We start from the raw sequence: 27276 nt of genomic DNA, 5'->3' as shown, positions 1-27276 counted from the left end.
TTATTCCTTCTTGACAGCCTCCTTGCTTCTTCCTCCTTCCCAGTATAGCCAATACAGGGAGAACAGGTAGAGTGAAAGACAAACCATTAAATCATAGTGGTAGAGTGTTGCAGCAAATACAAGAAAGAAAAAGAAATAACAGATTTTGTAACCAATATGTTTTAAAGCTGGCAACTCACTAGGTAGTTCATGTGCTTCACTTTTCTGGTGAGAAATACCTGCAGAATCAGAAATGTGCTGTTTTTCATTCTCTGAGTCATCAAGCCAGTTCAGCATATTCCCCTCAGTTATCAAACTGTCAGATTCAGAGCCTGTCCCTTCAACTTCTTCAGTAGGATCACTAATTAAAACCTCTGGCCTTGATGAATTCTCTTGTTTGAACTCTGCTTGATGGAAGCATTGACCTATATTCCCTCCTCTTCCTTCTCTAGAGACCACTGTGTCTGAACTGGAAGGAACTTCTTTTCTTTCAGCTTCAGGAGAGAGGTTTTTATTAATATATGTCACTTCATTTGATAGACTTGAATCATATCCTGACTCAGCAGCAGCCTTGTCAATGACTGTGAATTCAAAGTCTCTGTAAGGATGCTCTCCTGCCTCAGTGGACTCTGTAGAAGCTGTCACAGAAGAGCTTTTATAATGGTAAATGGGCATAGCATTTGCACCAGAAGATGGCATTTTTGCTTCAGTGTTAGCATACAGATAGGAAAGTGTTCCAGCATAGCTTTCGTCGTTGCACTCTTTTGCCTCCTCACTGCATAGATGCTTCTGGGCACTCAGGGGACATTTAGATACTTCTGAATATAAACCCTGCCCCAAAGCTTCCTTCTTTGCTGCAGCAGAAGCCCTTACTGCTTGCTCTACAGGTAGAATATTGCCAATGTCTGGTTCTGCTTTGGCAAGTTTTTCCCTGCTATTGCATACAGACATCGTTTCTCCTTGCAGTGTTTCATGTACGCATGCATTATAAATATCTAAAACTGATTCCTTTTCAAATTCAGTGTCATATAATACACCCACTGTGTTGAGTTGACAAAGAGCATAATGTGAACCATCATTTCTCCCTTCATGTGTATCAAACGCTGTTTCCTTTTCCTCTGTGGGCCTGTCAGTTAGTGCAGTCTCTTGAGGTAGCTGAGCAATTACTGCTTTTTCACTGGCAGACATTTTTTCTGGAGCACTTTCTGATGTTCTTTTAATTATATAAGCTGTACCTGCCTCTGCTTTCTCTGTAATACCATGCTCAGAGACAGAAGACTTTTCACAACTCTCTGTCTCTTGGCAGGTAAACAATTCTTTTGTGGAAGCAGTATTCAGAAACCTTGTATTACTGCTCATATCCCACCTAACCTCACTATCTGTTTGTTTCCTTATCTGTTCCACTGTGTTTGCTTCACTTTCCTTTTCTATCATTCTTCCTTGGTTTTTGTTGTCTGACTTTCCTCTGTCTTTCAACCTAGTGAATCCTCTGTGTTCCTGAGTGTCGTCAGCTCTTCCTTCATCAGCCAGAGAGGAAGCCAGAGGATCTGCTTGTGCAGGCCTGGGTGCACGGTTATTGTCTTCAGTTGACAGAAATGTTGTGTTGAATGTTTTAGTAGCATGTTTTCTACATGACTCAAAAGGCTTGGGTGCTTCCTCCTCTCCGATTAGTGCTAAGTCTGCTACTTCAATGACTTTCTTTTCTTTTTCGGTATCAATGTTATAGTTCTTCTCTGACATTTCACCAACTACCTTTTTGTGCGTATATTGGCCTTTTGTGGAATCTATTGAGACATCAGAACATGCAAAATTGTCTGCATGTAAATCTCCTCTCAAACGTACATGATCTTTGCTTTCAATCATCTTCATTTTTCCTTCATTTTTGTCAGCGTCTGACAACAATGAATCCAGAGCTTGGTGAGACATTTGTGGCGCCTGATGCTCTGGAGCTGGATTAGCATTGCCATCCAGTGTTTCTGTTATGCATGCACTTAATTGCATTGATTCATCAGGCTCTAAAGAAATGGTTTCTGGACTCATTTCATGGGCCTCTTCTGAGGGATCAGCAGCATCCTCACTGATGAATAACCTCTCCATCATCTTACTTCCTGAGGCGCTTTCTGTTTCACCTTTTGAAATATCTATGTAGCTCTCTCCTTGCCAGCTTGAGACAGTAGTCATAGTATCGATAGCCTCATTCTGCTTTGTTCCAGGAAGATATTTTGCTGATAAAAGGGTTTCACTGGCACCAGTACATTCCAAAGACTGCTCAGTGCTGTTTACAGACCCAGCAGTAACTTCCTTTCCTGATGACTGACTGTTATAATCTCTTATGGAATACTTTCTGCTATCATTTACTTTTTCTCCTATCTCTTGTGAAGTATTTTCAGACGAGGAACTGATAGGCACAGGGTGCCTCAGCAACTCACTGCTTGTTTCTGTATGGGCTAGCTTTCTCTCCAATCCTTTGGTTTCATTTGGAAAATTAACTGGTTCTGTTGTGTATAAATTCCTTTCATTTCTGGAAGAGGTACCTCTAGCTCCTGTGAAGTGCTGATTTAGCTGAAACAATAGAATAGAAAAGAATGATCAAAAAGCACTTTATAAAAATATGCCAAATGAATGAGGCAGTATTTCATTATGGGAAGTTTTGTTTTTAGTAACAAAGCTTTTATGGAAACATGTTCCAAACCATTTTCAAAATTTGCACTGTATGTATTTTTTAACATAGGTAATGAGCTTTACGGTGGTGCTGAAAAGAGTAGGAAATAAAGTAGAATTCAGAACCCTCTCTCTTTATTCATGAGTTCAGTAAGCTGCTAGTGTGTTTTATACAAATTAAATCTAAAGAGAATATTCCCTTAAAGGGAGGCTAATTCATTCTCTACACATTCGGTTCTAGGTTTGGGAAGAGGGAGGCGGCGGGGGGGGAGGGTGGTGCTTAAATGAGGGCATTGATACAGTACATCAAAGCCTGGTAACGTACAGTATTGTCCAGTAAAACAAAGACACATTTCACACTGACAAATACTGTAAGGATTATCTTTGCTTCATTTCTCTCAGGGACCATTTTACAGGCTTCAAACCAGACTGTTTTTAGACAATCTGGTAAGACATGAGTTGGAAATGAGATTAGTGAAGTAAAAGGCCAGAAACTAATCACTCTCCCTCCTTGCTCTCAAATATCATATTGTATTATTCAGCTATGCCTGCTTGTCATTGCATTCTCCCTCGCTTTAGCACAGTCACAGTGATAGCACTAGCTGATCAATTAGAGGCTAGCTTCTTGGGCACCCCTTTATACATTTGCACTTGCTGTAGATACCCCCATTACAGTTTCTCTTATTAATATGTTTTCTGCAAAGCCTCTGCAAACTATTAATAGTAAAACGTCACTCAAAGAAAAGTGAGGGAGCTAATGTCTCTGCAAATTCTGTTTTAATGACCCTCTGCCAACCAGTGCTCAAGTGTATTTGAGTTCTTCGGTGATGCCAACTGTCAGGATTTAACAGTGAGATGCCTGTGTTTTTTTCCCCTCCTCATAACTGACATTTGCATGATCTCAATAATTATATGCAAATCTTACGATTTCCCCTTCTTCTCACATAAGGCTCATGTTACTTGTCAACTGCACAGCTGTCTTGTGAGCCAATGCCTGTGCATTTCAAAGATTCGGTTTTATTTCCATCTATTATAAGCCTTCATTGTTTAATTCATTAAAGAGCGCATAGAGCAAATTAACATCTAAATTATAGCTCCCCCTTCATTTAATGTAGGGACAACCCTGGCAATTGATAAACAAACGGTTATACTTGATCCTGCTTTTCGTAGCAGGGTGGACTGAGAAAAAACAAGTGATTTTAGAGGTCCTCTTTTTTATGTTTCACCATTAAAAAAATGGAGTTGTTGGCTTTCAGGCAGTGAAAGCTTCCTCAATAGGTAACAATTTTGAACTTTCTTCAAGTAAAAGACGAGAAAATTTTACATTTAAATAAGAGGAATTTATTCTTTCCCTCTCTATCAAGAAGAAAAAAAGAATGGTTCTCATCTTCCTCTCCTGTCTGATTCAGCGTTCATGTTTTCACAGGTGATAGCTATTATAATCTATGATTATGAATCTATGCACCCAAATGATATGAGCTGAGAATAGACACTGAGAATAATAGATTGCTATGTGTCTCATTTATTGCCATTTTTGCTTTCATACTGAAAAATGCAAGCCAAACCACACACACACATGCACACACACAAATCCAAATAGATTGAATGTTCACTGACTGTGAAATTTATTGTAACAAATCTAATGCCAAATAGTGATTTAGAAAAAATGTGCTGTATAAATATATATATATTTATTTTGTTCATATAGCATATTATACAGTTATCCTTTGAAAAATTCCAAAAGGCTAACAGTACCATAAATGTAAGATTTTTTTGCCAAATATAAAGCATTTATGTAAGAATATATCCATCCTGGAGACTAGGAAGAGAGATCTTTGAAATGTTACTCTTCTAATGCCTTCAAACTGTCACTTAGAGCCTCTGGTAAAGAAGTAAAAGAGAGAAATCATTAATTTAAGACCAGAAAAAGTTGAAGCAGTATACTGAAATCAAAGCACCTTCTATTGTTGAATCAGTTAGAGATTCAATGAAAGTACAGACCAAGGCTTTACATTTGTAAATTAGTACATCAGTCAGCTCTCTTAAAAGGGGGCATTTCACCAGCTTTGAAGCCTAAATGGATTCATATCATTTAATACTGTAGATATAATTGTATAACACTTACCAGCAACTCTAATTCTTTTTCATCATCTCCATGATCACCCTGGCTGTATTCTGCATTTTTACCTTTTATATTTTCATTAGCTGGCTCAGTGTCTTTGCCTTCCACTTCCGAATAAACAATCTCTGGCACGTTTGTTGCTGAAGATTTAACAAAAAACATGCTTGAATATTTTCTGTGAGATTGTTTGTTACACTATCATCTTTATAATTAACATGTGCAGTAAGGAAGAACTAATTAAACTGGGTGTCGTACCTGAAATCCTTGAATTATTCCATATGTCATCATCAGACATTTCCGATATTTCTTCTTTGCTGTTAAACAAAAAGAAAGTTCCTGTGTTATTCTTCAGAAATTATTGTTCTAATTCCTTTTAGATTCAGATGTAAAGACAGCTAATTAGTTACACAAAATTTTGAATGCTATTTGAAATTCTGAAGATAACAACTTTAGTAAATGCAGCTTGTTTGAATGACCTGATATTAAGACTTAGTCAAAGAAAGAATTAGCCCAGAAAATGAAAATGTGTTGACCTTCAGATAACATTGCAAAGCTGATAGATTTTTCTCAGGCCTTTTCTGAGAAAGCAGCATAAAGGTGATTAGATGGGTCAGTGACAGGAGAGTGTAACTTTGGGGTCAGACAAAGGATCTGGAAGGATATACATGTTTGGGAGACTAGCTCTCTCTGCTGCTTATATTTTTCAAATACTTGTGTGTATATAGAGATCATAGGAAAAAGACATCTTTGTTATTTGAAATATATCAAGAGAATCTTGCTGCACATATAAGGTATAAATCCTGTTGCTAAGCTAAGCCTGGCCGGTAGGAATGAATCCTGCTTCCCTGCAGCCAGTGCAGTTTTTGCTGTTGTTTTGCTGCCTTTGAGCACAAAGAACAGGTCCTGAAAGACAACCACTTCAAGGGAGATGCTGAGCGCCGACAGTCCTCAGCAATATCAGTGCAAAGCAATAGCACTTTGAATTGTGTACTTACAGGCATGTAACCTTTAGTAAAAAAGAGGAAAAAATGTAAAAAGAATGTCACTTATGAAAAATGTAAATTATTATATCTTTCATAATTCCCTCTTGATGAGTTTTTTTTGTCAGTCTTAATTTATGCATTTTTAAACCAGCCGTCCACCTGCATTACTGCAAATTACTTTCTAATTTTCAAATATTAATCTTTTCCCCTTCTATTTTATCCTTACTTCTTTCATTTGAATTGATATAACATTAACTCTGTCACCCAAAATGCCTAATTCAGGAGGATGCTAATTTTACACATTGTTAAAAGAATCTAGACATTGACTGTCACCAACTTTTTAAAAGCCAGCCTTTATAGGCTGGAGTGCCAGACAAAAGCAGACAGCAGATCCATCCAGTCCAGTATCCAATCTTTCACACTGGCCACTATCAGATACTTCAGAGCAAGATGTAAAGTTCTTGTAGCAAAAGATATGGGGTGGTAATCTGCACTACTGTATTAAGGTACCACTTGGTTGTTACACTCTGTTCCTGAAGCACAAGATTTAACATTCTTTCCACAGCTCTTTTTCTCCACTAATTATAATAATGCTGAATATTCTTGATATCCGCGTGAATGTCTTGTCACTTCTGAACTCTGCTACATGCATAGCCTCCACATGGTTCTCACTTTCCTACTCACACCAAGTTGTACTTTCCTCTGCCAACAGTTGCTATTGTCAGAATAATCTACATTTCCTTCTGAAAAGGCTAGCAGATCCAGGTCCTTATTATTAGTAGGCCTGTGGGGTTTTAAGGTAAATCATCACTGTTTATTATTAGTACATCATCATTCATTTCTTATACTATCCAAATGTTTATTTTGGTGTTACATCTGCTGCCTAGTTTTGTTCTGCCCCTTTGCACCCACCTGCTTCCATAAGCCTAGACACTGAGTAGTTTGGGGCCATACTTGTGAGATAGAAGCAGTAAAGCACTTCGATGCTTGGAAGGGAATCTGCAAAAGCCCTGAGTTAGAGCCAAGGTTCTGAATGTATGTGGCCACCAGCAGCTTCCAGTCGAGTAGCTACAACTCGTGGGAACCAAGGCTGGATCCTTTGCTGCTGAAAGAGGCTCTCATCTGCTTGTTACAAGAATGGAGGTAAATCCACTCATTTCTTGCAAGAAGCATTCTCAGAAGGAGCAGAGCTGTTGATGCTTATATTTTATTTAATAGTTTACTGGCAGCTGGAGCTCTCATCCAAGGTGTAGTGGCATATTCAGTTTCCGTCACAACTGGAGGAGGCTGAAAATCACACAGCACACATATCCAAAAAGTACACAAATTAGCAGGGTGCAGACTATTTTAGGAGAAACTGGAGGGAACATTTCGCCTACTCCTCTTGAAGCTAGATATACAAGCAGGAGCCTAAGTCTTTAATGCATTCCTCATTCCTTGAAGAAAAGAGAACCTCCTGGATTCTGTTCTCTCTGATTATTTCCTATTCGGTGATTAATTTTTATTTTTGATAAACAACTTCTTAGTGTAAAATACAGGCAGTGTCTTTGGATTTGGGGCTTCAGATATCCCCTGACCCAGGGGAAGTGCTTCAAGCAACTGCTCTGTCCTCCTTGACCACCAAAACCTTTCTTGAACAGTGACAAAGCTTCAAAAAAAAAAAAATGTTGATATAAAAGGTAAGAAGCAATAAGTAATGCTTCTATACACTGTACACTGTACACTGTACTACAGTGTACACTGTAGACTGTACACTGCCCACACTTCCCAGAAAATGCCTGAAGCAAGATGCCAAGTAGGATAGGAGCATCTATTTTCTAATCCTTTAAATATGCAAGGACAAAGATGCTTAGAGCTGGATCCTTATGGCCATATGCAAAGATGGGTTCCATCTTATCTAACCTTACCTTTCTAAGCATCTATGCTTAAGGCAGTTGTGTAGAATCTGTAGTTGTGGAGGGAAAATAACACTTCAAAAGGGAGAACTGCTGCATCTGTTGTAGACATCACTGGTGTGATGGAATGAAATATCCTAGAAGGTGCTTCTCTTTCTCTGCACAGGACTAATTACAAAGGGAAACGGCAGTGGCTGGCTCAGAATCTCAGTTTTAGGTAGTCAAAATTATACTCAAGTGAATCCCACACTGAGGATCTAAATCAACTGTGAATCTAAATTCAAACTGGACTATAAGAAACGAGCTTCCATGACAAGTGGCTAGGATTTTATTTGGCATGTAATGTCTGACTCCAGCACCTCAATTTCATTTCAATTTAACAGCTATTTCTATTTTCTTTAATTCACATCTACATCAGAAATATCTGTCCTTATATCATTATTCTGGTGGGAAATCTAAAATTAACCTAAATTAAGGATATTGATATTGCAGTCTTTGGGGATCTCATTGCACATAAAACAACAGCCATTTAACAGCACTGCTTTCATCTAAAAAGTGATGTGAAGATGCTGAATCTACAGGTTGATACAATCACAGGATACACTAAGACATATATGTACACCTCAAACAATTAAATATTTGACACACGCTTACACAATTTTAATACCACAACTGAAAGACTGTCAAAGATGAACCATCTCTAAGATGAGCAAAAATCTGAACAGGCATGAACGGAGGTGTAATAGACAGTGCTAGCCCAGGCACCCATTAAGTGCAAACATCTAACTTTTTTTTTCCCAGTGAAGTAGTCAGTCAGGGTCACAGACAGGCCCTAAAGAACTTGTCATGGGTCATACATAATAACAGTGACAACAGGGAGAAGAAAAAGTAGCAAAGTATTTTGTCTTCTACTATAGTCACCAGCTTTAAAATCAGTTTACAACATTATAGTGTCCTTTACAACTGTAGAAGCAGAACAAAGGTAATTTAGCCCATGTTTTTCAGTATCTTATAAGACTACTTTGTAACTCTGCTTCTAGTCTTCCACAATTTATATGTAATAACTTGAATTCAGGTATCCATTTTATTTCTTGCAATATATACAAACATTTCCTAAATTGCTAAAGTAGTTTAAAGCATTCTGAGAGGGAACTCTGCCTGCCAAGCCTCCAGACTTTCTTCAGGATCCTCACTGAAATTTCCCTAGAGCCTTAAATATTAGCCCTTTCATCAAACACTAAGAATTATAAAGCAGAAAATCTCCACTACCAAAACATTTGATCACACTGGTTTTCACAGTGTCCTTTCCTCCTTGCAGTCTATGCAAAATGTTTGTCCTGTCAGTAAGGATTTTTTTCCCCCTTTTTTCTCTGCGGAGTTCCTAGCCCAGAATTAGAATTTCTTCAGTCACATTTGTTTATCAAAAGTTTTAACTCAGCCTTTGTTTTTTAAATTAATGATCTCATTTTGTTTTGGCGTGTAAATGTGCTTGTATTATGTATTGAGAGATACAAAATTTCTCTTCAGTCTTAAAATGTTTGGTTTTACTTTTAAGTGAACTTATATATTCTGATAACAACTCAAGCTCAAAAACTCCATATTCCCTTCCAACATAAACACCTGCATACCCGCAGAAGCTCAGTTGCATTTTCTCCTTCAGACAAACGGAGTATATCTTCGTAAAGTACATCAGCAATTTAAGAATTTCTACCAGCTTCAAAAAGTATTTATGCTCATGATTCATTCTTGATGGAACTACCATTCATTTGGACTGAGCGACAAAAAGAAAACAGAAATTAAAGTAGGTTATCACTACAGCTTTGCATGTAAAAGAACAAATGAAAGGCTTGAGGACTAGCTAGGACTGAAACAACTGAAAAGTTGATGGACATTGTGTGAAGGAGCTCAGAAGTCCCAAAATTAGGTAGAATTTGCATCCCAAATGGAGAAAAAAAATGTCAAGATTACATCCTAAAGATTTAAATCCTAAAGATAGAGCTCTGTGGAGTAGATAGAACAATGGAAAGAAGATAAATTAGCCAACAAAAAACATGCCTTTGACTTTAGAATGGGTAGGGTTAAAGTAAGACTTATCAATGGCTTTGGAGTCAGCCTTTTTTAATTAACCAGGAATTTTTTTAGAAGAAGAAGTGAGGTTTGATCAAGATTTAAGATAATCTGTTTATGACCCTCAAATCAAAGGACTCCTCTTAAACTTTTCTATCACAATGCTAGTAATGGAGTACGGTCATATTCAGAGGAACATGATCAGCAGGTCATAACTGATAGGTATATAGATTTAGAGAATTATATTATTTCATTCAGTCTGGGAACAAAACTTGATCTCTAAATATGCTTCAGTTAAGAGGAACAGATAATTTCCCACCCAAAATATTGAGAGACCCAATTAGAGGAAATCACACATTAGTTTTTAAAAACTTTGCTATTCAAATTTATTGAATTGGTCCTGATACTATTGTCATAATACCAGGAGAATAGGAAAAGTAGTATCTATATTTAGGAAAAAGGAGAAAAGTAGTGTTTGGGCAACTGCAGGTGTCTTCAGAAAGTCTTCACAGTAGAGTCAGACCAAAACTTGAGAGAGAGAATAAATAGAGATAAAATGAAAATGGCAAAAATATGCCAGACTCACCTGATAATATCTTTCTTTGACAAGATTACTATATTTCCCTTGTCTAACAATCAGTTATCTAATCTATCTGGACTTCATTAAAGCATTTGCTATGCAGCCACATGGGAAATCTATTAATTAAATTGGAGAAGAGGGAGATTAGTGCAAGAGTGCTGAGGTGGGAGAGGAGCTCTCTGCCAAGTGAAGCTCTGTGAGCTGGTCTGAACGAAGCTTTGGAGCTGGGTAGACATCACGGTGGAATTCATACAGACTAATCTCATGATCAGACTTATTTAGTAATTTTATTAAAGATCAAGGCACAAAAAGTCAAAGTTAAATTAAATTTGTGGGAGATATCAAGTTGGGAGACATTACCAACACAGAAGAGGATTGAAAGAAATGGGTGGCCTGGAGGATCAGACTAATAGATACGGGATGAAATTCAAAATTATAAAGTGTCAGGTCATACATTTAGGGACTAGAAAGCATTTCTGTTGTAAAATGAGGCCTTAAAATTGAAACAGGCAGATGAACAAGAAAAATCTGAGTTTGTTTTTTTATCAGACAACATTTGCAAGTCACCTTTGTGAGCTGGACATAAAGCAAAGGCAAATAGCATTCTGCAGTAATATGTCAGACAAAGTATTCTCACTAATGAAAGATTTCCAGGAAAAATTCATGTCACAGTACCAGGCAGTGCAGAGAACTCCTCTGGAACATTTGTATTCAATGATCAAGAAAGATTAATTCAAACTGGAACAGGTGCAGAAGAAGACTACATGAAGATTGGGGGAATGGAAAATCTATCTTAGCTGAGGAGACAAAATGAGTATTTCTATTTTTAGAGTAGCTAAACAAAATCTGAGAAGGGAAATAAATGCCCACTATTAATATATGAACGGGGTAAATACTGAGAAGGAGAAAAGACATTAAACAGCAGAATTCTTCTACTATACTAACAGAAATGATTCATGAAAACATATGAGTGGAAAGTTTAAAAAAGATTTGTATGCATTGGAAAAGTAATACTGGAACTTTTTTTTTGTGTGTGTGTGTGCAGATAGCAGGAGTAAGAAACAGAGGATACTTCAGCATGGAAACATTCATGGACATGCTGCTATGAATGGGAGGGATTATACAACATGTTTCCCTGGGACTGTCAGGGACAAGACTTTATAGTCTTATAGTTCAAATCCTGTCCTAATTCATAAATTCTTACATTACTAGACACCCTAAGAGGTACATTTTCATACATACAAATTTCACTATAGAAGAGCAGGCACATTGGTTTGGTCTGAAATAGATTTGGGCCTATAGCCAGAAGCTACTAATCTCTTCATAGCGGGTGGAGCTGTTATAGCTTGTTGCGGTTTTAATTCATATAAATATTTGGCAGAAGTCATCTCTGTATGTTTGTATAACTTCCAACACAATTCACATTGTTGCACGTTATGTTCACTTATGCTCTGTATTAATATCTGAAACACAAAGTATTTGTTTTACAGAATGTGGCAAAAGGCTAAAATTGTTAGAACATAAAACATGGAAAGATGAAAATGTACCTGCAAAGCTCTTGAAATTAATGTAATATAAACAATTTTACACTACCTCATATTTAAAAGAAAATGTGGTCGTATTTTACTTAGTCTGAAATTTTGAAAGGTATAGTGAAATTAAGATATTTAAAGAATATGTTTTTCAAATATTTAGGTAAAAACATACATAAAATGGAAAAAAAGTTTCAGATATAATTTTATCCAAAAATCCAGTTAGGATTAGACTCTCACGGACCCTTTCATGCTTCTGTTTTTTATTTCAAGGGAGATTCAAAATCAAAACGATCCTCTTCTAACCTGAAGTTGAGTTGAAGCTAAAATGTCTGCATGAGAAAAGATATCAAGATTCAAGAGCTATCCAGGTAGCAATTCTTTTTTAATTCCCAGTAAAACCTATACCTAACAAGAGCTTAATACCGCAGCAATCCTCAATACAACTAGTGCTTTTGGATGTAGAGCTGAAAATAGCTTGCCTTGCTGAAGAATAATGCCACTGTGATATAACAACAAATGAGGTCATTGAAAGGAAGTAGTTAAACATTTCAGTAATGTTTTACTGAGACTCAGAAGAGCAGAAAGTAAATTAGTGCAGGTAAGTGGTCAGGACTAAGATGTCACTGGAGTCGAACACAAACCCTTCAGACTGGACCCTCACAGAACTGGGGGAGGGTGGAGGGAAAGGCTGATGGTTGGTTTGGTTGGTTTTAAATCGTAAGCAGCAGATGATAACATGTCAAAAGGAAGTACAAGAGGAAATATCTAAATTATTTTTTTAAGTAATAATCAAAAAAAAAAATTACAAGCACATTGAAAGCAGAAAGCCTGTAAAAGGTTTGGAGGAGTTGGCATAAAAGAACATTTCAGAGAAACTAAATACTTTATTTGCCTGTGTTTTCCACATATAACTGTAAACATCAACAGTATTTTATGCAATTTTGTTCAAAACCCACTAATGTACAACAAAAATAAATTTCTAAGGAAGTAGGAAATTGGGAAAGCAGTAGGAAATACACAGTGTGTGTATAAAGTTCTAAGAAGAACTTCAGTGTTCTATTCATTGGTCTGTATGATACAGTAGAGGAAGAACTCAATCCATTTTGTATAAATATAACCCCCTAAAAAGCTGGCTTACTCTATCTATGCTAGTCTTAGAATACTAGTGGGACAAGGGAGAAAATATTAGCCAAGCTAATTCATAGAGGGAAATAGATTTTTTCTATTTCTCTATTCTAAAGAAGGGGGGGGGGAAGCTAGTTCTATACAAAAGTAAAAAACATAAGTTTGATCTCATTATCATGATGAGAATAGTACTGAAGACACATCCCACCCACCTGCTGGGATTTAGCTCAAAACCATGTCTTGACCTCCCTTTCTTTGTACAGAACTCACAAAAGCAGGGTTCAAATCCAACAAGGATCCTGGTGTGCTCTTAAGTGTGTGCTCTGACTTTTCTTTTGATGAGATCTCAGTATTTAATTCTATTTTATTTTCCTCACTTAATACGTGAATCAAACATTTAATGAATAAACTCATTCCTTGCCTTCATAAAGCTCAGTCCAAAACTCAAGGAGTAAGTCTCTTAGTGATTTAAATTGATGCCTGTGTTATCAACTGTGGAAGTTAAAGACTTACAATACAACCACTCCAAGATTTCTTATCATATATGGTGCCAACAGCCTATAAATATTGGTCTCAAATCCTGGTGCTGCCAAAGAATGCACAGCAGAGCCCAAGAAGGAGAGGTTCAGCCTCGGCTTTAAGCCATCTTTGTGCTTGCTGGGGCCTAGCTTCAGTGTGCCCTCAGCACAACTTAGAGCTGTCAGATGGCAAGGAGATGACAGGGAGGCTGAGGATTATGTGTTTGTGCCATTTTTACACTGGTGCACGAGGGTGTGTGCCTTCTTTCTGCCCTGGAGAAGTTCTAACATGGGAGGCTGTGCCTGCTGAAGGTGTACCAAATGCCCTCCCCACCGAGCACCGCCTGACCTGTTATTTCTGGGTGCTTGTAAAATCGAGAGGCCAACAAACATCTGCAGCAAAGCTCCAGGCAGGCGGAGATCTATAGGTGCACCGAGGTTGCACCGAGGTGGTTGCACCTCCTTTGCTCTGGAGACAAGCTGGTAAGCACTCAGCTTTTCAGGAGCAGACGGGTACCAGGCGCAGCGGGAGCACTGCCAAGGCGGGCTGGCGAGCAGCGGCCACCCAGCCTACCGCCCGCAGGTCTACGCGGGAGGAGGAAGACTCTTTATAAAGAAACGGAGCAAAATCGCTGCTACTGCAGGAAGCGGTGCTTGTTTCTGTTTTGTTTACCTGTACATTTTGCCTAAAATAAGACGGAATGTATTTTTATGAGCAGTACGCTCTCATTTGGAATTGACACTAATGAATGCAAGGCCCTTTCCCCCTCTTGTTTGTACCATCAAATTAATTAGCTCTATTGTGACATCAGTATTTTTCTCAAGTAGTTCAAGGCTTGAGCATTTTCCTTTCTTTCTCTAAAGGGCATCTTCAGTGCCCTTTATCTACCATAAGAATCATGCATCACTTGTATTTTTCACAACTAATGCTGTTTATTATAAAAACTGATTGTGATGTGAAGATTGTTATACTGTGTGGCAAATTGCCCAAACAATTACTGTAAATGCATGAGCCATAAACTGTACTGCCAAGGACACTGGTAGGTTAGCTCCTATAAAAGAAACAATTAGAGTCTGAGGTGAAAATAATAGAGATGAGATGACAGTTATTGAAAAGGCAGAACATCCAGTTTAATGTTGTAAATATAGGTTTGTGGATTACGCTGATGGTTTTAAAGTGTTCATGGCTTATTGAATGGAATAGAATATTACATACTTTCGAATGGGACCATAATTATTATTCCTTTTTAATTGTGATGGCTGAGGCATTTGTGAGCAGTTGTTGAGAACATCCTCACATTATACTGATTCTAATTCTAAATTATCATGCTGCTGCAAGTTTTTTTTTTTTTAAAAAAAAAACTTTTTTAGCATTTTGTTGTTCAGGGTCTGTTCTGAACAAAGTATTTTCTCTTGAGGAACTTAGAGTGCTTAGAGGGTTACAGCAATAATTATTTCAGTTTCAGCCTACACACTTCACTGCTTTAAATCATCATTAGAAGTTTCATCCCTCAGCAACTCCTGCTGAGACAATCTTAAACTCCTAGAAACCATTAGATAAGAATAGCTTATCTTTATAACCATTTGTATATAAAAATATTGATAAAAATTTGCTAGAAATTAAGGGCATACATTTTTTCTTAGACAACGTCTAAATACAGAATAAGGGGAGGGTTATGATTGCTAAAGAATTTCAATCTTTCAAACTAGTTTTGTAGCATAGGAAGATTAGGCTGTATAAAAAAGATGTTACACATTGTGCAAGAAGATGTGTTCTGATGGTTTATGGAAAATATGAAGACAATATAAAAAATGCGATTTTGCCAGAAGAGAAAACTAAGGGTCCTTCTGCCCTTTTCAGATGTGATGTAAAGATAAAACCAAGTGAAACAAAATTCAGCTATGAAATCTTATGGAGTTTACCCTAAACAATTGGACAAAGAATTACAACTGTCCAGAAGGAGGTGCGAGGCACATAAGTCAAAATGGGGGAGAGTCTGTCTACGGTTTGAGAGGCGAGGACAAGGTGTGCAGCAGAACAAAGACAGCAGCAACCAGCAAAAAGGCAGGCAGTGTCAACACTGTAGCACGTGTAAACTCTAAAGTACAAAATCCATTAGTGGGCGGGGGGGAATCAGTAAAGTGGCTCTGAAAGAAAGTTGCAAGGAAACTAAGTACTCAGCTGTACTGCTTTTCAGGGAAATGTTCTAAGTCATTTTCAGGCTTTTACATACTGTTAAGAGAAGCTGATATTAATGCACTTGCTTGAGGTAGGGGTGTCGCAGCTGTGTTGCAAACCGATCGCACGTAGCCAAAGTTCGCGTGAGGTGTTGGGGAGCACAGCTCGAGAGGGGCTGCGCTCTGAGGCTGGGGCAGCTGCCTCAGCCCTCACGCTGCATCAACTGTATCTTTGGTATGGCAGAAACCAACAGCCGCAAAAATTAAAGACAGAGCAAGAAAAGGTAGAGAATGCTTTATGTGCAGGTTGGAGTATTGATAGCTATGCTGACAAAAATGCAGAAGGTGGATTGCAGCTCAGCTAATATGATTCTGGTCCTTTATTTTGCACTCCTAACACAAGTGCCTTAAATTCTACTTGTCAGATGACTTTACCTAGAAACACAGTCAATTCCTATCTGAGAGTATTTTGGCTTCAAAAAATCACTCACTGTGAAGGTGTACTGTGTATGTCTGAACCATAAAGCTGCTACTGCGTGTCACGTATGTCAGAGTCACTGCCTTCTGTTTACAAGTTTAATTTTCTAAGGAGGTATTTAAAAAATAGATTCCTTGGAAGCACAACAGAATAAAAATTTAATTTCAGCACTGCTGAAATTAATGCTGAACAGTGTAAATTACATTGTTAGATTCTAAATTAATTGAGACCATACAAGATTCAGAAATTAAAGCAAAAACTGCAAAGAAAATCTGCTTGAGGGACAATGACAGCTATAAATAAATAGTAGAAGACTAGAAAATACTGAATAATATTTTAAAACATTATGACATTACAAGTGATCCTATTAGAATGAAGCCATATGTAAAATCAGAAAGGTTATTACAAATCTAGACAAGATTGATTTTCTTATATGACCTTCAACTACCAGCAGGCATTGAGAAGGCTCAATCCAGTTCTTAGTAAATAGGTGTCACCAAACAAACACGACTGACGCTAATTAGCTCCCTTGATGATAGCCAGGACACAGAGGATAGAGGCAGGGAGACAGAATGACCCCCTTGAGCTGTAGTGAGGGTATCTGCACACTGGTAAGGCAATGAAAGTTTGCACTGCAGTTATCACCTTGAAACTATGCCTTGAACAGAGGACTGCATCATCATGAGAGTCATTTTAGCATCCTTCACATGACTTTTGCACAAAAGTAGTGTCATAAAGAAGCTCTGTCTAAATTTTGAACACTGAGAACAAGAACATGACAATTATATTAATCTCTGGTATTTCCTCACTTTGAGGAAATACCCCTTTGTTTTGGTGGACTCATCTAAGAAAAGGAGCTGAAACCAGAAAAGAACAAAAAGGTAGGCCTGCAAAAGAACAGTAAAAGACTGTCAGGAGCTTCTAAACAAGGAGAAATTGGAAAGGAAGTTTGGAATGTGAAGTAGAAAAAGATGCTAGGAATAAGAAGTATATAGTATGATGATTAATAGTATCGAGGGGGACAATTGATCAAGAGAGCAGCTGAGAGGAATTTTGAGTGTTTTTTTCTGAAAAGATAATTCCCAGTAGAGTTCAGGCAATGTTTGCAATAAACCTATTTTTATTAAGATTATTGGGTTGGTGCTATCCAGGGGATTATATTTTCCAATTACTAATATTTTCATTTTTCAGTCTTAGTTTATGATTGAAGCAGGGACATAGGTGGCACAGAACAAAATGCATTGGCCTGGTTTGGGATGAGAATAATCATAGCCTCAAAGCAAACAGAGTCCCCAGAAATTAGTCTTTATTTTCCAGCTCATTATAAAAGACCTTGAATTTTAATAGCAAAACATTTGTACATTTTTTTTAATATAGATGTGTACCTGTCCATTTGAAAATTTTAGTGCTATCCAGTCTATGCCTGACCCCAGCACTGATTTGGTGCCATGCTCAGACCTTCAACATAGCCCCATCTATCCCCAAATCTCATGATTATAGTACAAAGACTGCAAAAAACTCATGTAATTTATATCTAGAATTAAGCTACAACAACTATGCACAGGAAGATCACAACTTTTATCAGGTGCCTTTATAGCTTTGTCATGAATGTAGCACCTTATTACGGTATCTGCATAACAATATTGAAAAGAAATCAATTCTTCTGTGGTCTTGTTACACAGCTGTTTTGTGCCAAGATTGGTCACAAAATTGCTAAGTCCCTCCACATGGTCGGTTAACTACTTCAGAAACAAGATCAGGAAATTCTTGTAGGAAAGATTCCCCTGGGCAAGACTAGAAGATCTGCTGACAGCTCTATTACAGAACTGTGGCAAAATAGTAATGCAATACCTTATTATTGGGGTGCCTACCTCCAGTGTAGAGCTGTTGAGACAGAGTCAGAGAAAGCTAAGTCAGGAGTTAAGTTTCATAGGGGCTAGGCTTTGACTGAGTTCGGAAGAGACCCTTCTCACACTCTTCACAGGACTCACTAGAACCGGTTACTGTTTGGCCTGGAAGGAGTACAGTCCAGTATCAAAATACTGTTATAGAAAGGAGTTGGGGGTAGAGAATTATTCTCCTGCTTCTTTCTGCCACTGTTTTAAAAGACAGAAGGAGAGAAAAGCAACTTTACATCAGCAGGCCTAATGCTTCTCCAACTTAAACCTATTTTGGAATGGTCCAAAAGAAAAAAGACCTTAGACTCTGTGACATCTGGTGTTTTTCTGGATGTTAGCTGGAAAGAAGAGAGAGTAAAGAGAGAAAAGAGAGGGAGGAAGGAAGGATGGGAAGGAGGGAGGCAGGAAGTTCCCTGCTAGCATATGAGGAGAGAGATATTTCCTAGAGGCTGATGGCAGTATACTGAGGTATATATGCAGGAAGATGGCAGATGTCTTAGAGACACCATAGGTAGAGAGATGGTACTCCAGTAAGATTAAGACACAATTCCCATCCCTAGGAAAGAGGACAGAAAGAGTGACCACAAAAAGCCTGACTCCATCATTTTTGAGAGAGGACAACCATAGTCTAGAACTCAGAAAACAGTTATCTTAACAAGTGTTACCACTACTAAGAATAAACTTTTTTTTTTTTTTTTCACATGCTGTTTTACTACAACACAACAAGAAGGCCACTGTGTGATACTTATCAATAGCACTATCTGGAAGACTGGGAAAATGGCCTAGGCGATTCATATTGATATTGGTATTCATATTAAGATTTCCTTCGGCAGCTGAGGAGACTGCCAGCCTCATGGCCCTCTTCCACAATATGAAGTGATCCAGGTCTTGAAGCTCTGCTAACAGCCAAGCCGATTTCAGGCCAGCTTATTGCAAGAACAGCTATTATGCATCAAAGTCAAATTTAAAGCCTTGATCACTTGATACATCTATGTGCAAGGTGAGAAGAAACTGCCAGTTGTATCTAGTTCTCAAGGACTTCTCATGTAGCCCTACACTCAGTTGTTTAGCTAAGTGCTCTTCTATGCTCTTTAGGATTGTTATTAGTAACTAGTAATAATAAATCTTTGGCTTTAGTGTCAGAATATTATCTGTTCCACTGATCAGGAAGACAGTGGACAGTCAGAAAACCAAGTCCCTCATTATGGCTCGGCACCTAGTATTTTCTGGTGTGTCACTGGAGACCTATGGATCCAAACAGCCACTTCTAACATCCTGCTTGCACTCAGGCAAGCCCTAAGGCAGGGACTGCATTTTACTTGCAACGTATTTGTTTGGACCATTCTTCTATGTTTTGTCATTGGGAAGAAAATCCACATTTTATATTAAAAGCACAACAGACGTTTGGCTCCCTGGACTTACTTTGTAACATCTGAAATCAATTGCTTCAATTTCAGAGCTGCACTGCTGTGGCTGGATCAAGGCTTAAAGTTCATAATCAGAATAAACAGCTCAGATGACACTGGTAGTGAATGCATTGATTAAATATGACTCTCGCGCTCTCAGTTAATGTTTCACTGACTTTAAACGTCTTTTCAGGACTAACATTTAGCCATGGTGAATGTAACCGAATAATTTTTTTCCAACTGAACATTTATGAACTGTAGTAACTGAAAAGCAGAGAGAAGACAGAAAAATGAAATGTTCATTGCTAGCCTGGTTCAATTTGCAAAACAGATATTTCACTAAACAGAAGCATCAATGGAATACAGAAATTCCTTCAGCAGCATATTTCTAATTGTCCAAAGGTCTTTAATCACTGATCTGAAAGAATATAGAAATAAGCTCTGGTCTTGTAAATATTAACATTCAAGGATAGTTTTACACATGCAGAATCCCACAAAGTTCAGTGAGACTCTTGATGTTCATTAAGTTATTTATGGGCCTACTGCAGGATCAAGCCAGTTGCTCTATTAAATAGCTCTAAGAGTCAGTTGTAATAGTGTTACAATATGCCATTTAAATAAGCTGATGAAACTGTAGCAACTGCAGAAACCTCACGATTGTAAATCCAAGCAATACACATATAATTACAAGTACTTACTCATCACACGTTTGAGAAATTATACTCATATTACAAAGCATCTCTTTTATATGTTTTAAACAAACAAGCAAACATGCTTTATAGCAACTAACATTTCTCATATGTTGGAGCACTAATTTCTGTTCTGTCATGCTGGTGATAGCAGTTTTTCCAGCAGATCTAAACAGGCAATGAACGACAAACCACTGTTACTAACAAAATACAGAGTAAGCACTACACTAAGACTGCCAGCATAGGTTATTTTCAGATGTTGTTATTTAAAACTTTGGAAGCTTCTTTTAATATTCCCGGTACACTATATTAATGGAGCAAGAGTAGCACAGTTCACAATCAACAAATGCAAAAGTTAGTCAGTTTTTCAGCCTTCGGGTATCTCCAATTAGGAGCCCACAGGTACGGCTGTGTGTGTTTATCTGTTATGTGCATGTCATTCTCATCCATAAATTCCATCTGTTTCTTCAGCATTTCTCTGACCATATTCAAAGCCTTATGCCATTAACTTAGACATCTATCCTTGGAGTCTTTAATGTATTTCATAATTAAATTATTAAGTGTGTCTATATTTTGAAATATCATGATTAGACAGGTAGAAAAAAAAAGCCATTAAAAGTCGTTGAGCACAGTTCCTGGCCAAGGAGAACTGTTCCTCATAGAATGTTTTTCAAGTGGTTTATCTTAGCTTATTTTAAATAACTTTGAAGAGCAAGAGTACAACAATTGCCTTAAAAGTTAACTCTACGGTCTAATAGAAGATAATACCCAATTGCAGCTCCACAGCTTGCTTTTATCCTGCTTGCCTGAATATTATGTTTTAGACAGCCTTTAAACAATTATCCTGTGTCCCTGATAGCATGCTCTTCAAGTACCTGGAGAAGTGTTACCTTGGTGCCAATGTCATCTATTTCTGCAAAGACTAGCAATGACAGGGAGGAGGCAAGAAAAAGGCTGGGAATACTGGGTCAGGTTGATTAGCAGAAGAGTGCTGCTTTGAGCTGGCTCCCTGTGAATGGATAACTTCCCTCGCAGCTGCTCTCCTGGTAAAAACAGTCACTGTGGTCACTTCCTAATAATAGCAATAAACTTTAGTCAAATCCCATGGCTGTATGCTGATCAAGGTGTAACTTGTGACTTGAGATACCAGAAACAACCTTGAGACTAAATAGCAGAACACAAAGATGATGTATGTTTTAGCAGCTTTTCTGCTCTCTTCTTCTCTTTTTGATTATGATGTACAATAATGAAAATAACAAAGATTAAAAGGAACATAACTTAAAGACCACATATCAAATGGACTTCCAGGCAATAATGCAGTTGTTCCTTCTAGCAAAATGTATGCAATGCTATTTCCAGAGAGCTTCCTCAGAAGTTCATGATTTTTTAATTACATCATGGGCTTGTGGGAAAGGCCAAGGGGAGGGAGCCGATGTAGAACTACATTTGTCAGGGCACCTGAGGCACTTGTCTACCTACTGCCAGTGGACGAGTGAACATAGGGCAATCCTGCCAGGCTCTGCCTTCAACAACTTACTTCCTTTGCCTTTCATCAGAAATCGGGTGAAACCAGAGCTGAGGACAGGAAAGCAACCTTGGCTAGCTTTTCACCAGGAAAAGCACACTCAAGCACACAAGAAATATTCTCACCAGCATTGTTTAAAGATCATTCAGTATTTTTGCTGCTGAAGCTGGCATTAGTCACCCACAGAATTGGATTTTTTTTACTCCTCCTTCTCGTTTGGTATTGTACATGGAGCACCATTCATATGAGGCAATATCCTATTTTGCGTCCTGTTTTAAACTGGCATCAACCAAGATAAGTCAACTGATGTATAAACAAAGAGAGAGAGAGTCCAGTAATTGAGAAATTAAGAAAAAGGTACAGGACTAGAATCAATTCAAAAGGACAACTTGAGGGCTTAGACAGGTAAGTGATAACCTTCTATAATAGTTAAGATAAAAATATTGGCCCCCACCTTCTTTGTTAGAGGGTACTAGTTCACATAGACATCCTACCATATTGAGAAACAACTATCGTGCTTATCGGCCACTTCCTTGTGTTCCCACTCACACTGCTCTCTTGACAGATGGCAAACTAGGACCAACCACAGAAAAAGGGCAAGACAACCAGCTCAATTGCATCAGACCTACACAGGAGCCTGGAGCCTCAGTCGATGACAAAATCACATGCCAGATTCTAGGACCAGGAGAAATTTTTGTTTAGAACCATTACCCATGTCCCAAAAGCAAAAGATTCAGACAAAAGAAAGAGTGGAGTGGATTGAGAGAATTCAATTGTATTCGTTCTGAATGTACTTGCTACTATCTATTATGGACATTTGCCTGACATACAGTGTGATAAAACCAAAAATAACCACAATCAGTGGTATCAGTTCATAATTTTCACATCAGCTATGGCTTATGCAGTGCCATGAATACATATGTATACATATACACATATACATATATATACATATATATGACATGGAAAACAGTGGAAAACAGGGTTGCTTTCTGTCAGAAGGTATCTCTTTTAAGTAGCAGCCTATGGATTTTTAGGAGTTGATTTTTTTCCCAAAAATATGTGTATGTGTAAGTTAAATGCACAATTTCAGGAGACTAAAAGAAAAAGCAATTCATTCAAACATTACTGTTTTCAGATTGTATTTTATGCCTGTGAATCCTTAAAAATTTTTCAAAAATGCAAAAATGTATGTTAAAATTTATGCTGAAATTAATTTTAGCTTGGAAAAATGCAGTTAGAGACAAATACTTGTATGAAAGTTTGACAGACTACTTGGTCATGTCTAGACATAAAAGCACAAGCAAATGAAATGCAGAGAGAATGGGTGGGATTTTAACTCATGTGGTTTTGATCATGCAAATCTAGATGAGCTTCAACATTAATTATTCCATGCAGCTTTGCTTTTCCTTATCAATTTCTGCAAGTGCAACTTTTGAAGATTGATCCCTTTTTTAATTTATATTTTAATAATGATGTCAAAAACCTCCTCATTGCCCTCATTCACACAACTCTGTCCTGGCTCAGGCTCTCATGGGTAACATGATACAGTCACATTGTGCTTCCTCCAAAATTCCATATTTTTCCTTTCATTTCACTAGTGCAACAAATATTAATGACATTGAAGAGGCCATATAAGTATGACCTAAAGTGGATCAGACTATTTGTTTAAACAATATAATTCTTTAACAGTCCTATTTTTCAACTGAAGAGGTAAACTGTATATTTAGGGGGAAAAAATTAAATATCTCAGAGCCAAGATTTTGAAGAATGTTGTAAGAACTGTGTTTCTAAACTTGAGTATAGGGGTCAAAAAAGTGCCCTTTTAAATATACTTGCATTAGCATTGTTTTAACAAAATCTTTAATTAAAAATCTCCAGCTTGTGGACCTAGGTGGCAGTATCCCCTCCCTGTATGTTTATTGTTTGAATCACAAGTAAAAATGTTATTACTTCTGTGTAGATATTTGCATTGCTACAGCTCTTCAGAGAACCCAGTTCTGGCCCATGACCCCATTTGCTAACTGCTGTATAAACATACAGAGCAGCAGTTCAACCACCACAGCATATATAATCTGAGCATAAAACAAGAGGCGAGAGGTGGACGGGCTGGTGGAGGAGAACAGGGAAACGGGTGGTACTGCTCAACATGATATGAAGAAGTCACAGCACATTGGCAGCCTCACGTTACCAGTTTGGGGGAATGGGGGTGTATTTGTTGTGTTTTTTTTCTAGACATCAAAGCAAAGGAGTTTTAATGAGGGTCTGAAGGAGAATAATGAGGTACTTTTGCAGATGTCTGCAGGGTGTTCCTGCTCACGCAAAGGAGCAACAAGTACAAAGACACTTTGAAAAACAAGTGAGCAATGGAGGCTGCTGTCTTAGCTCCTTTGAAACTAAAGGCCCTGATGCTGACCTCACTTACGCTGCTGAAAGTTGTAACTCCTATGAAGTCCGTGAAGTCCCTGCAGCACAAAATTGGTCCTATTACAACCAGCCAGAGCTGTCTTTCAGAAGCCGTGGTGGCCACTGAAAGTATATTCCAAAAATGTTTTCAGCTCACTTTTTTCGTTTACCATTAGGTCCCTTAACATTCTTCTGCTAATAAAAAGAGTCTTGAAAGTACATGTTAGTTTTTAGCAAAGATGTGTAATAGGTCTTAATGTAAACAAGATAACTTTATTTTTAATATTATCACAAATGCACATATTTCTATATATGTGTATATGTACAAATATACATGTGTTTGCACACATATATATGTATACACACACCCACAAATATACATACGTATGCATACAGACTTACACTTTTTTTTCTGCAGTCTGATACAAAGGGAAACAACTTTACACTCTGATAGGAGATAAGGTAACTTTATGTTATAGGGTAGCCATGCTACTTCCTTTCCCATTTTTTAAAATACCTGTCTGTATGAATTACATGCAAGAAATTTAGTACATGCACGAGAAAGAGAGATGAAACACTTCTACAACTTGTGCTAGCACTGGATGCGGCACAGGAAAGTTCAGGGATTTAAGCTCTTAGGCGCCATTTAACCTCCGCTGCCTGACTGCATCTAAATTTGCAGGTCAGTCCCGAAAGCAGTTGGCAGCCCAGGGCTCCCTAAATTAAGACTCAGCTCTCAGCGTCCGTCTCATCCACAGGGGCTACCTGAACTCAGGCTGAAAGCACCCCGCCTCCACACACTTGTGGTAACTGATATCAAGGTCCTTCTGCATCAAGGCCATCTTATTTACCCAGATTGGCTCGGGTGACACTACTTGAAGGACAGATGTGATATACAAAACCAGGCACAAATGTCAGGATCTAACTACCTGGCAGGTAAACGCCTCAGCCCTTGTGCTCCAACGCACCCGGACTTTCCCCCTCCGTGGGTTTGCCCCAGAGCTGGCCCAAAGGGCACCCCGCCAGGCGAGCGTCATGGACTAGCTGGGAATTTGGCCTCAAGTTAGGCCTGGGGGCTGCTTTTATGCAGGAGCGTTGATGCAGCCATTAAATCCCACTGCCTGCTCCTCCGCACAGGAATCACGTGCAATTAGAGCTGGCAGGTGCTCTCGACTACAGAAGATGGGAGAGGGGGAAGTCCTGGCTGCCTCCTTCTCGTTAGGCTTTCAGCCGCTGCCACCGTTTTGTTTCCCCTTCCCCATCCGTTCAGTCCACATAGAAGAGCGCAGGTTGTGGCCAATTAAAATCAAGAAAATAAAACAGTCTTACTTGGACAGCACTGTCTTACTTGGAAAGAGTGCAAGTGCTAAAAACGCAGGATAAATTCGCTTCTGGGATCTAAATATTGCAATGGACGCTACAGGTAAAATGCAGATTTGATTCTACAATAGTGCTACTGACTTGTAGGAAATTTGCTAAGCAAAATATTGAGAACTGGATTTGCATGGGCAGCACTGCTTTATTTAAACAAAGGAAAGTTAAATACAGATTAGGAAGCCAAAAATCACTGTTCCTGAGCTTCTCTGGTTATGTGTCGTTAAGTTATAAGTAATTCATTGTCATTTTACTCTTTAATTAGCATAGCACTTGCTGACATTTAATTATTGTAATAATACATATGAGATAAATCTTATATATTTTTTCTTTAAAATATCACCAGTTCTGCCATACATATCATTATTCATTTCACTGTTCATGTCTCTGTTGGAGACGGATAGGGTTTTTGTCAATCTGATCACAGAAACATCCACCAGTGGCAGCAAGAAGGCATTACTCTGAGATACAGCTTGCAGAACAGCCCAAACAATTGTAGGAAAGTTTGTACCAACAAACGGGATCCAATGCAGAGTTATCAGCTTCCTGAACCACCATTACTCCTTCTGTTTTAAAGTGCATTTAGAGACTGTCAATTTGAAATGAATCATGTGAAAATCCAGATTTTTTTTACTTTTAAAATCTTGATGACATACCAAAGAATTGAATGTAAAGTGTTTAACTGTACAGCAATTTCAGTTTACAGCAAACCTTTCAATGAAGTCAGCTCACTTTACATGACAGATACCAAAATCAGTACATAGCCCATAATTTGTAAAACTCACATTACTTTTCAGATGTATTGCAGGCATGCCATATTTTGTAACGATGACGTTGATCACAACCAATCTGTCTTCAGAAAACGGTTGTCTAATATATACAAGAGTGTTACTGAAATAAAGTCTTGGACTTACTTATCATAAAAAATAATTAAAAAAAAAAGAAAAAAAAAAGAAAAGAAGAAGAAAACAGCATGAGAAGTCTTAGTTCCAGCAAATACAACTAGGAAATCAGAATTAGCCAGTTATATTGTGAATTAACAAAAGATAAGATGTAACCTCACCTGCTCGGTGTTGTCTTTAAGCAGCCTTTAAGATGTCTATCAGTAATCTCTCTGTGTACTTTATTATCCACCGTAGGCACAGTTTCTTTCTTAAGACAAATAAGTGTGTAATTTTTGTCATCATTGTTTGCCCAAAATGTGCCAACTGATGTCTCGTACCGTATGCAGAACTGCACACTAGCTCCATGTCGCTGGAAAGGAGGCACAACAGAAATCTTAAAGCAGAACTGGTCGGTCTCACTGCCACATGAGTTAGGCATGAACTCTGCTAAGATATCGTAATAACTCAGCCAGTCATTCAGTGTCATTCGAACATACACCATTTTTTCAAAAGATATATTGAGAACTCGTATAATGCCGTTCATACAGGTAACCCCAGGCGGGAACACAACTGACTCCAACAGCACTTTTTGCTCACGCACTTTTTGCAAAAGTTCTTCTTGTGAAGCAGGTAGTGTAAACCGTTGAGATAAAATAAATTCCTCCTTAGGGAAAACTTCATCTTCCTTGTCATCCTTTTGTGTTGCATGTGGAAATTCCCAGGTATCAAACTCTTTAACAGACACAAGATCAAACCCAAATGCATCGGCAAACGAAACTTTCCTTGCAATGGTACCGGGAGACTCTGCCTCCTCTTCCTCTGAAGAAGCAGAACTCCGCCTTCGGGGCAGTGGAGAGAAACGAGGTTTAAGGGTAGTTTTAACATCTTCGTCTTCTGAAGAGAAATCGTTTACAGTAGGGACTTCTAATAAGTTATCCCTACTAACCCGACTAGGTCCTTCAAAAGACTCCAT

The 27276-nt window shown here is 38.1% G+C and overlaps 1 protein-coding gene across 1 annotated transcript; it reads right to left on the bottom strand.

Annotated features, from left to right (window-relative positions):
• On the bottom strand, positions 1-27276 carry PPP1R3A (protein phosphatase 1 regulatory subunit 3A). Its single transcript, XM_062566948.1, has 4 exons — positions 26483-27276; positions 5018-5076; positions 4766-4902; positions 1-2541 (listed from the first exon to the last, which is right to left on the bottom strand). Exons 1-4 carry the CDS (start codon positions 27274-27276, stop codon positions 1-3), a joined length of 3531 nt encoding a protein of 1176 aa, XP_062422932.1.

This window comes from Rhea pennata, chromosome 1 (genome assembly GCF_028389875.1).
Source record: "Rhea pennata isolate bPtePen1 chromosome 1, bPtePen1.pri, whole genome shotgun sequence".
Taxonomy (NCBI): domain Eukaryota; kingdom Metazoa; phylum Chordata; class Aves; order Rheiformes; family Rheidae; genus Rhea; species Rhea pennata.
This window is presented reverse-complemented; position numbering and strand designations above follow the sequence as displayed.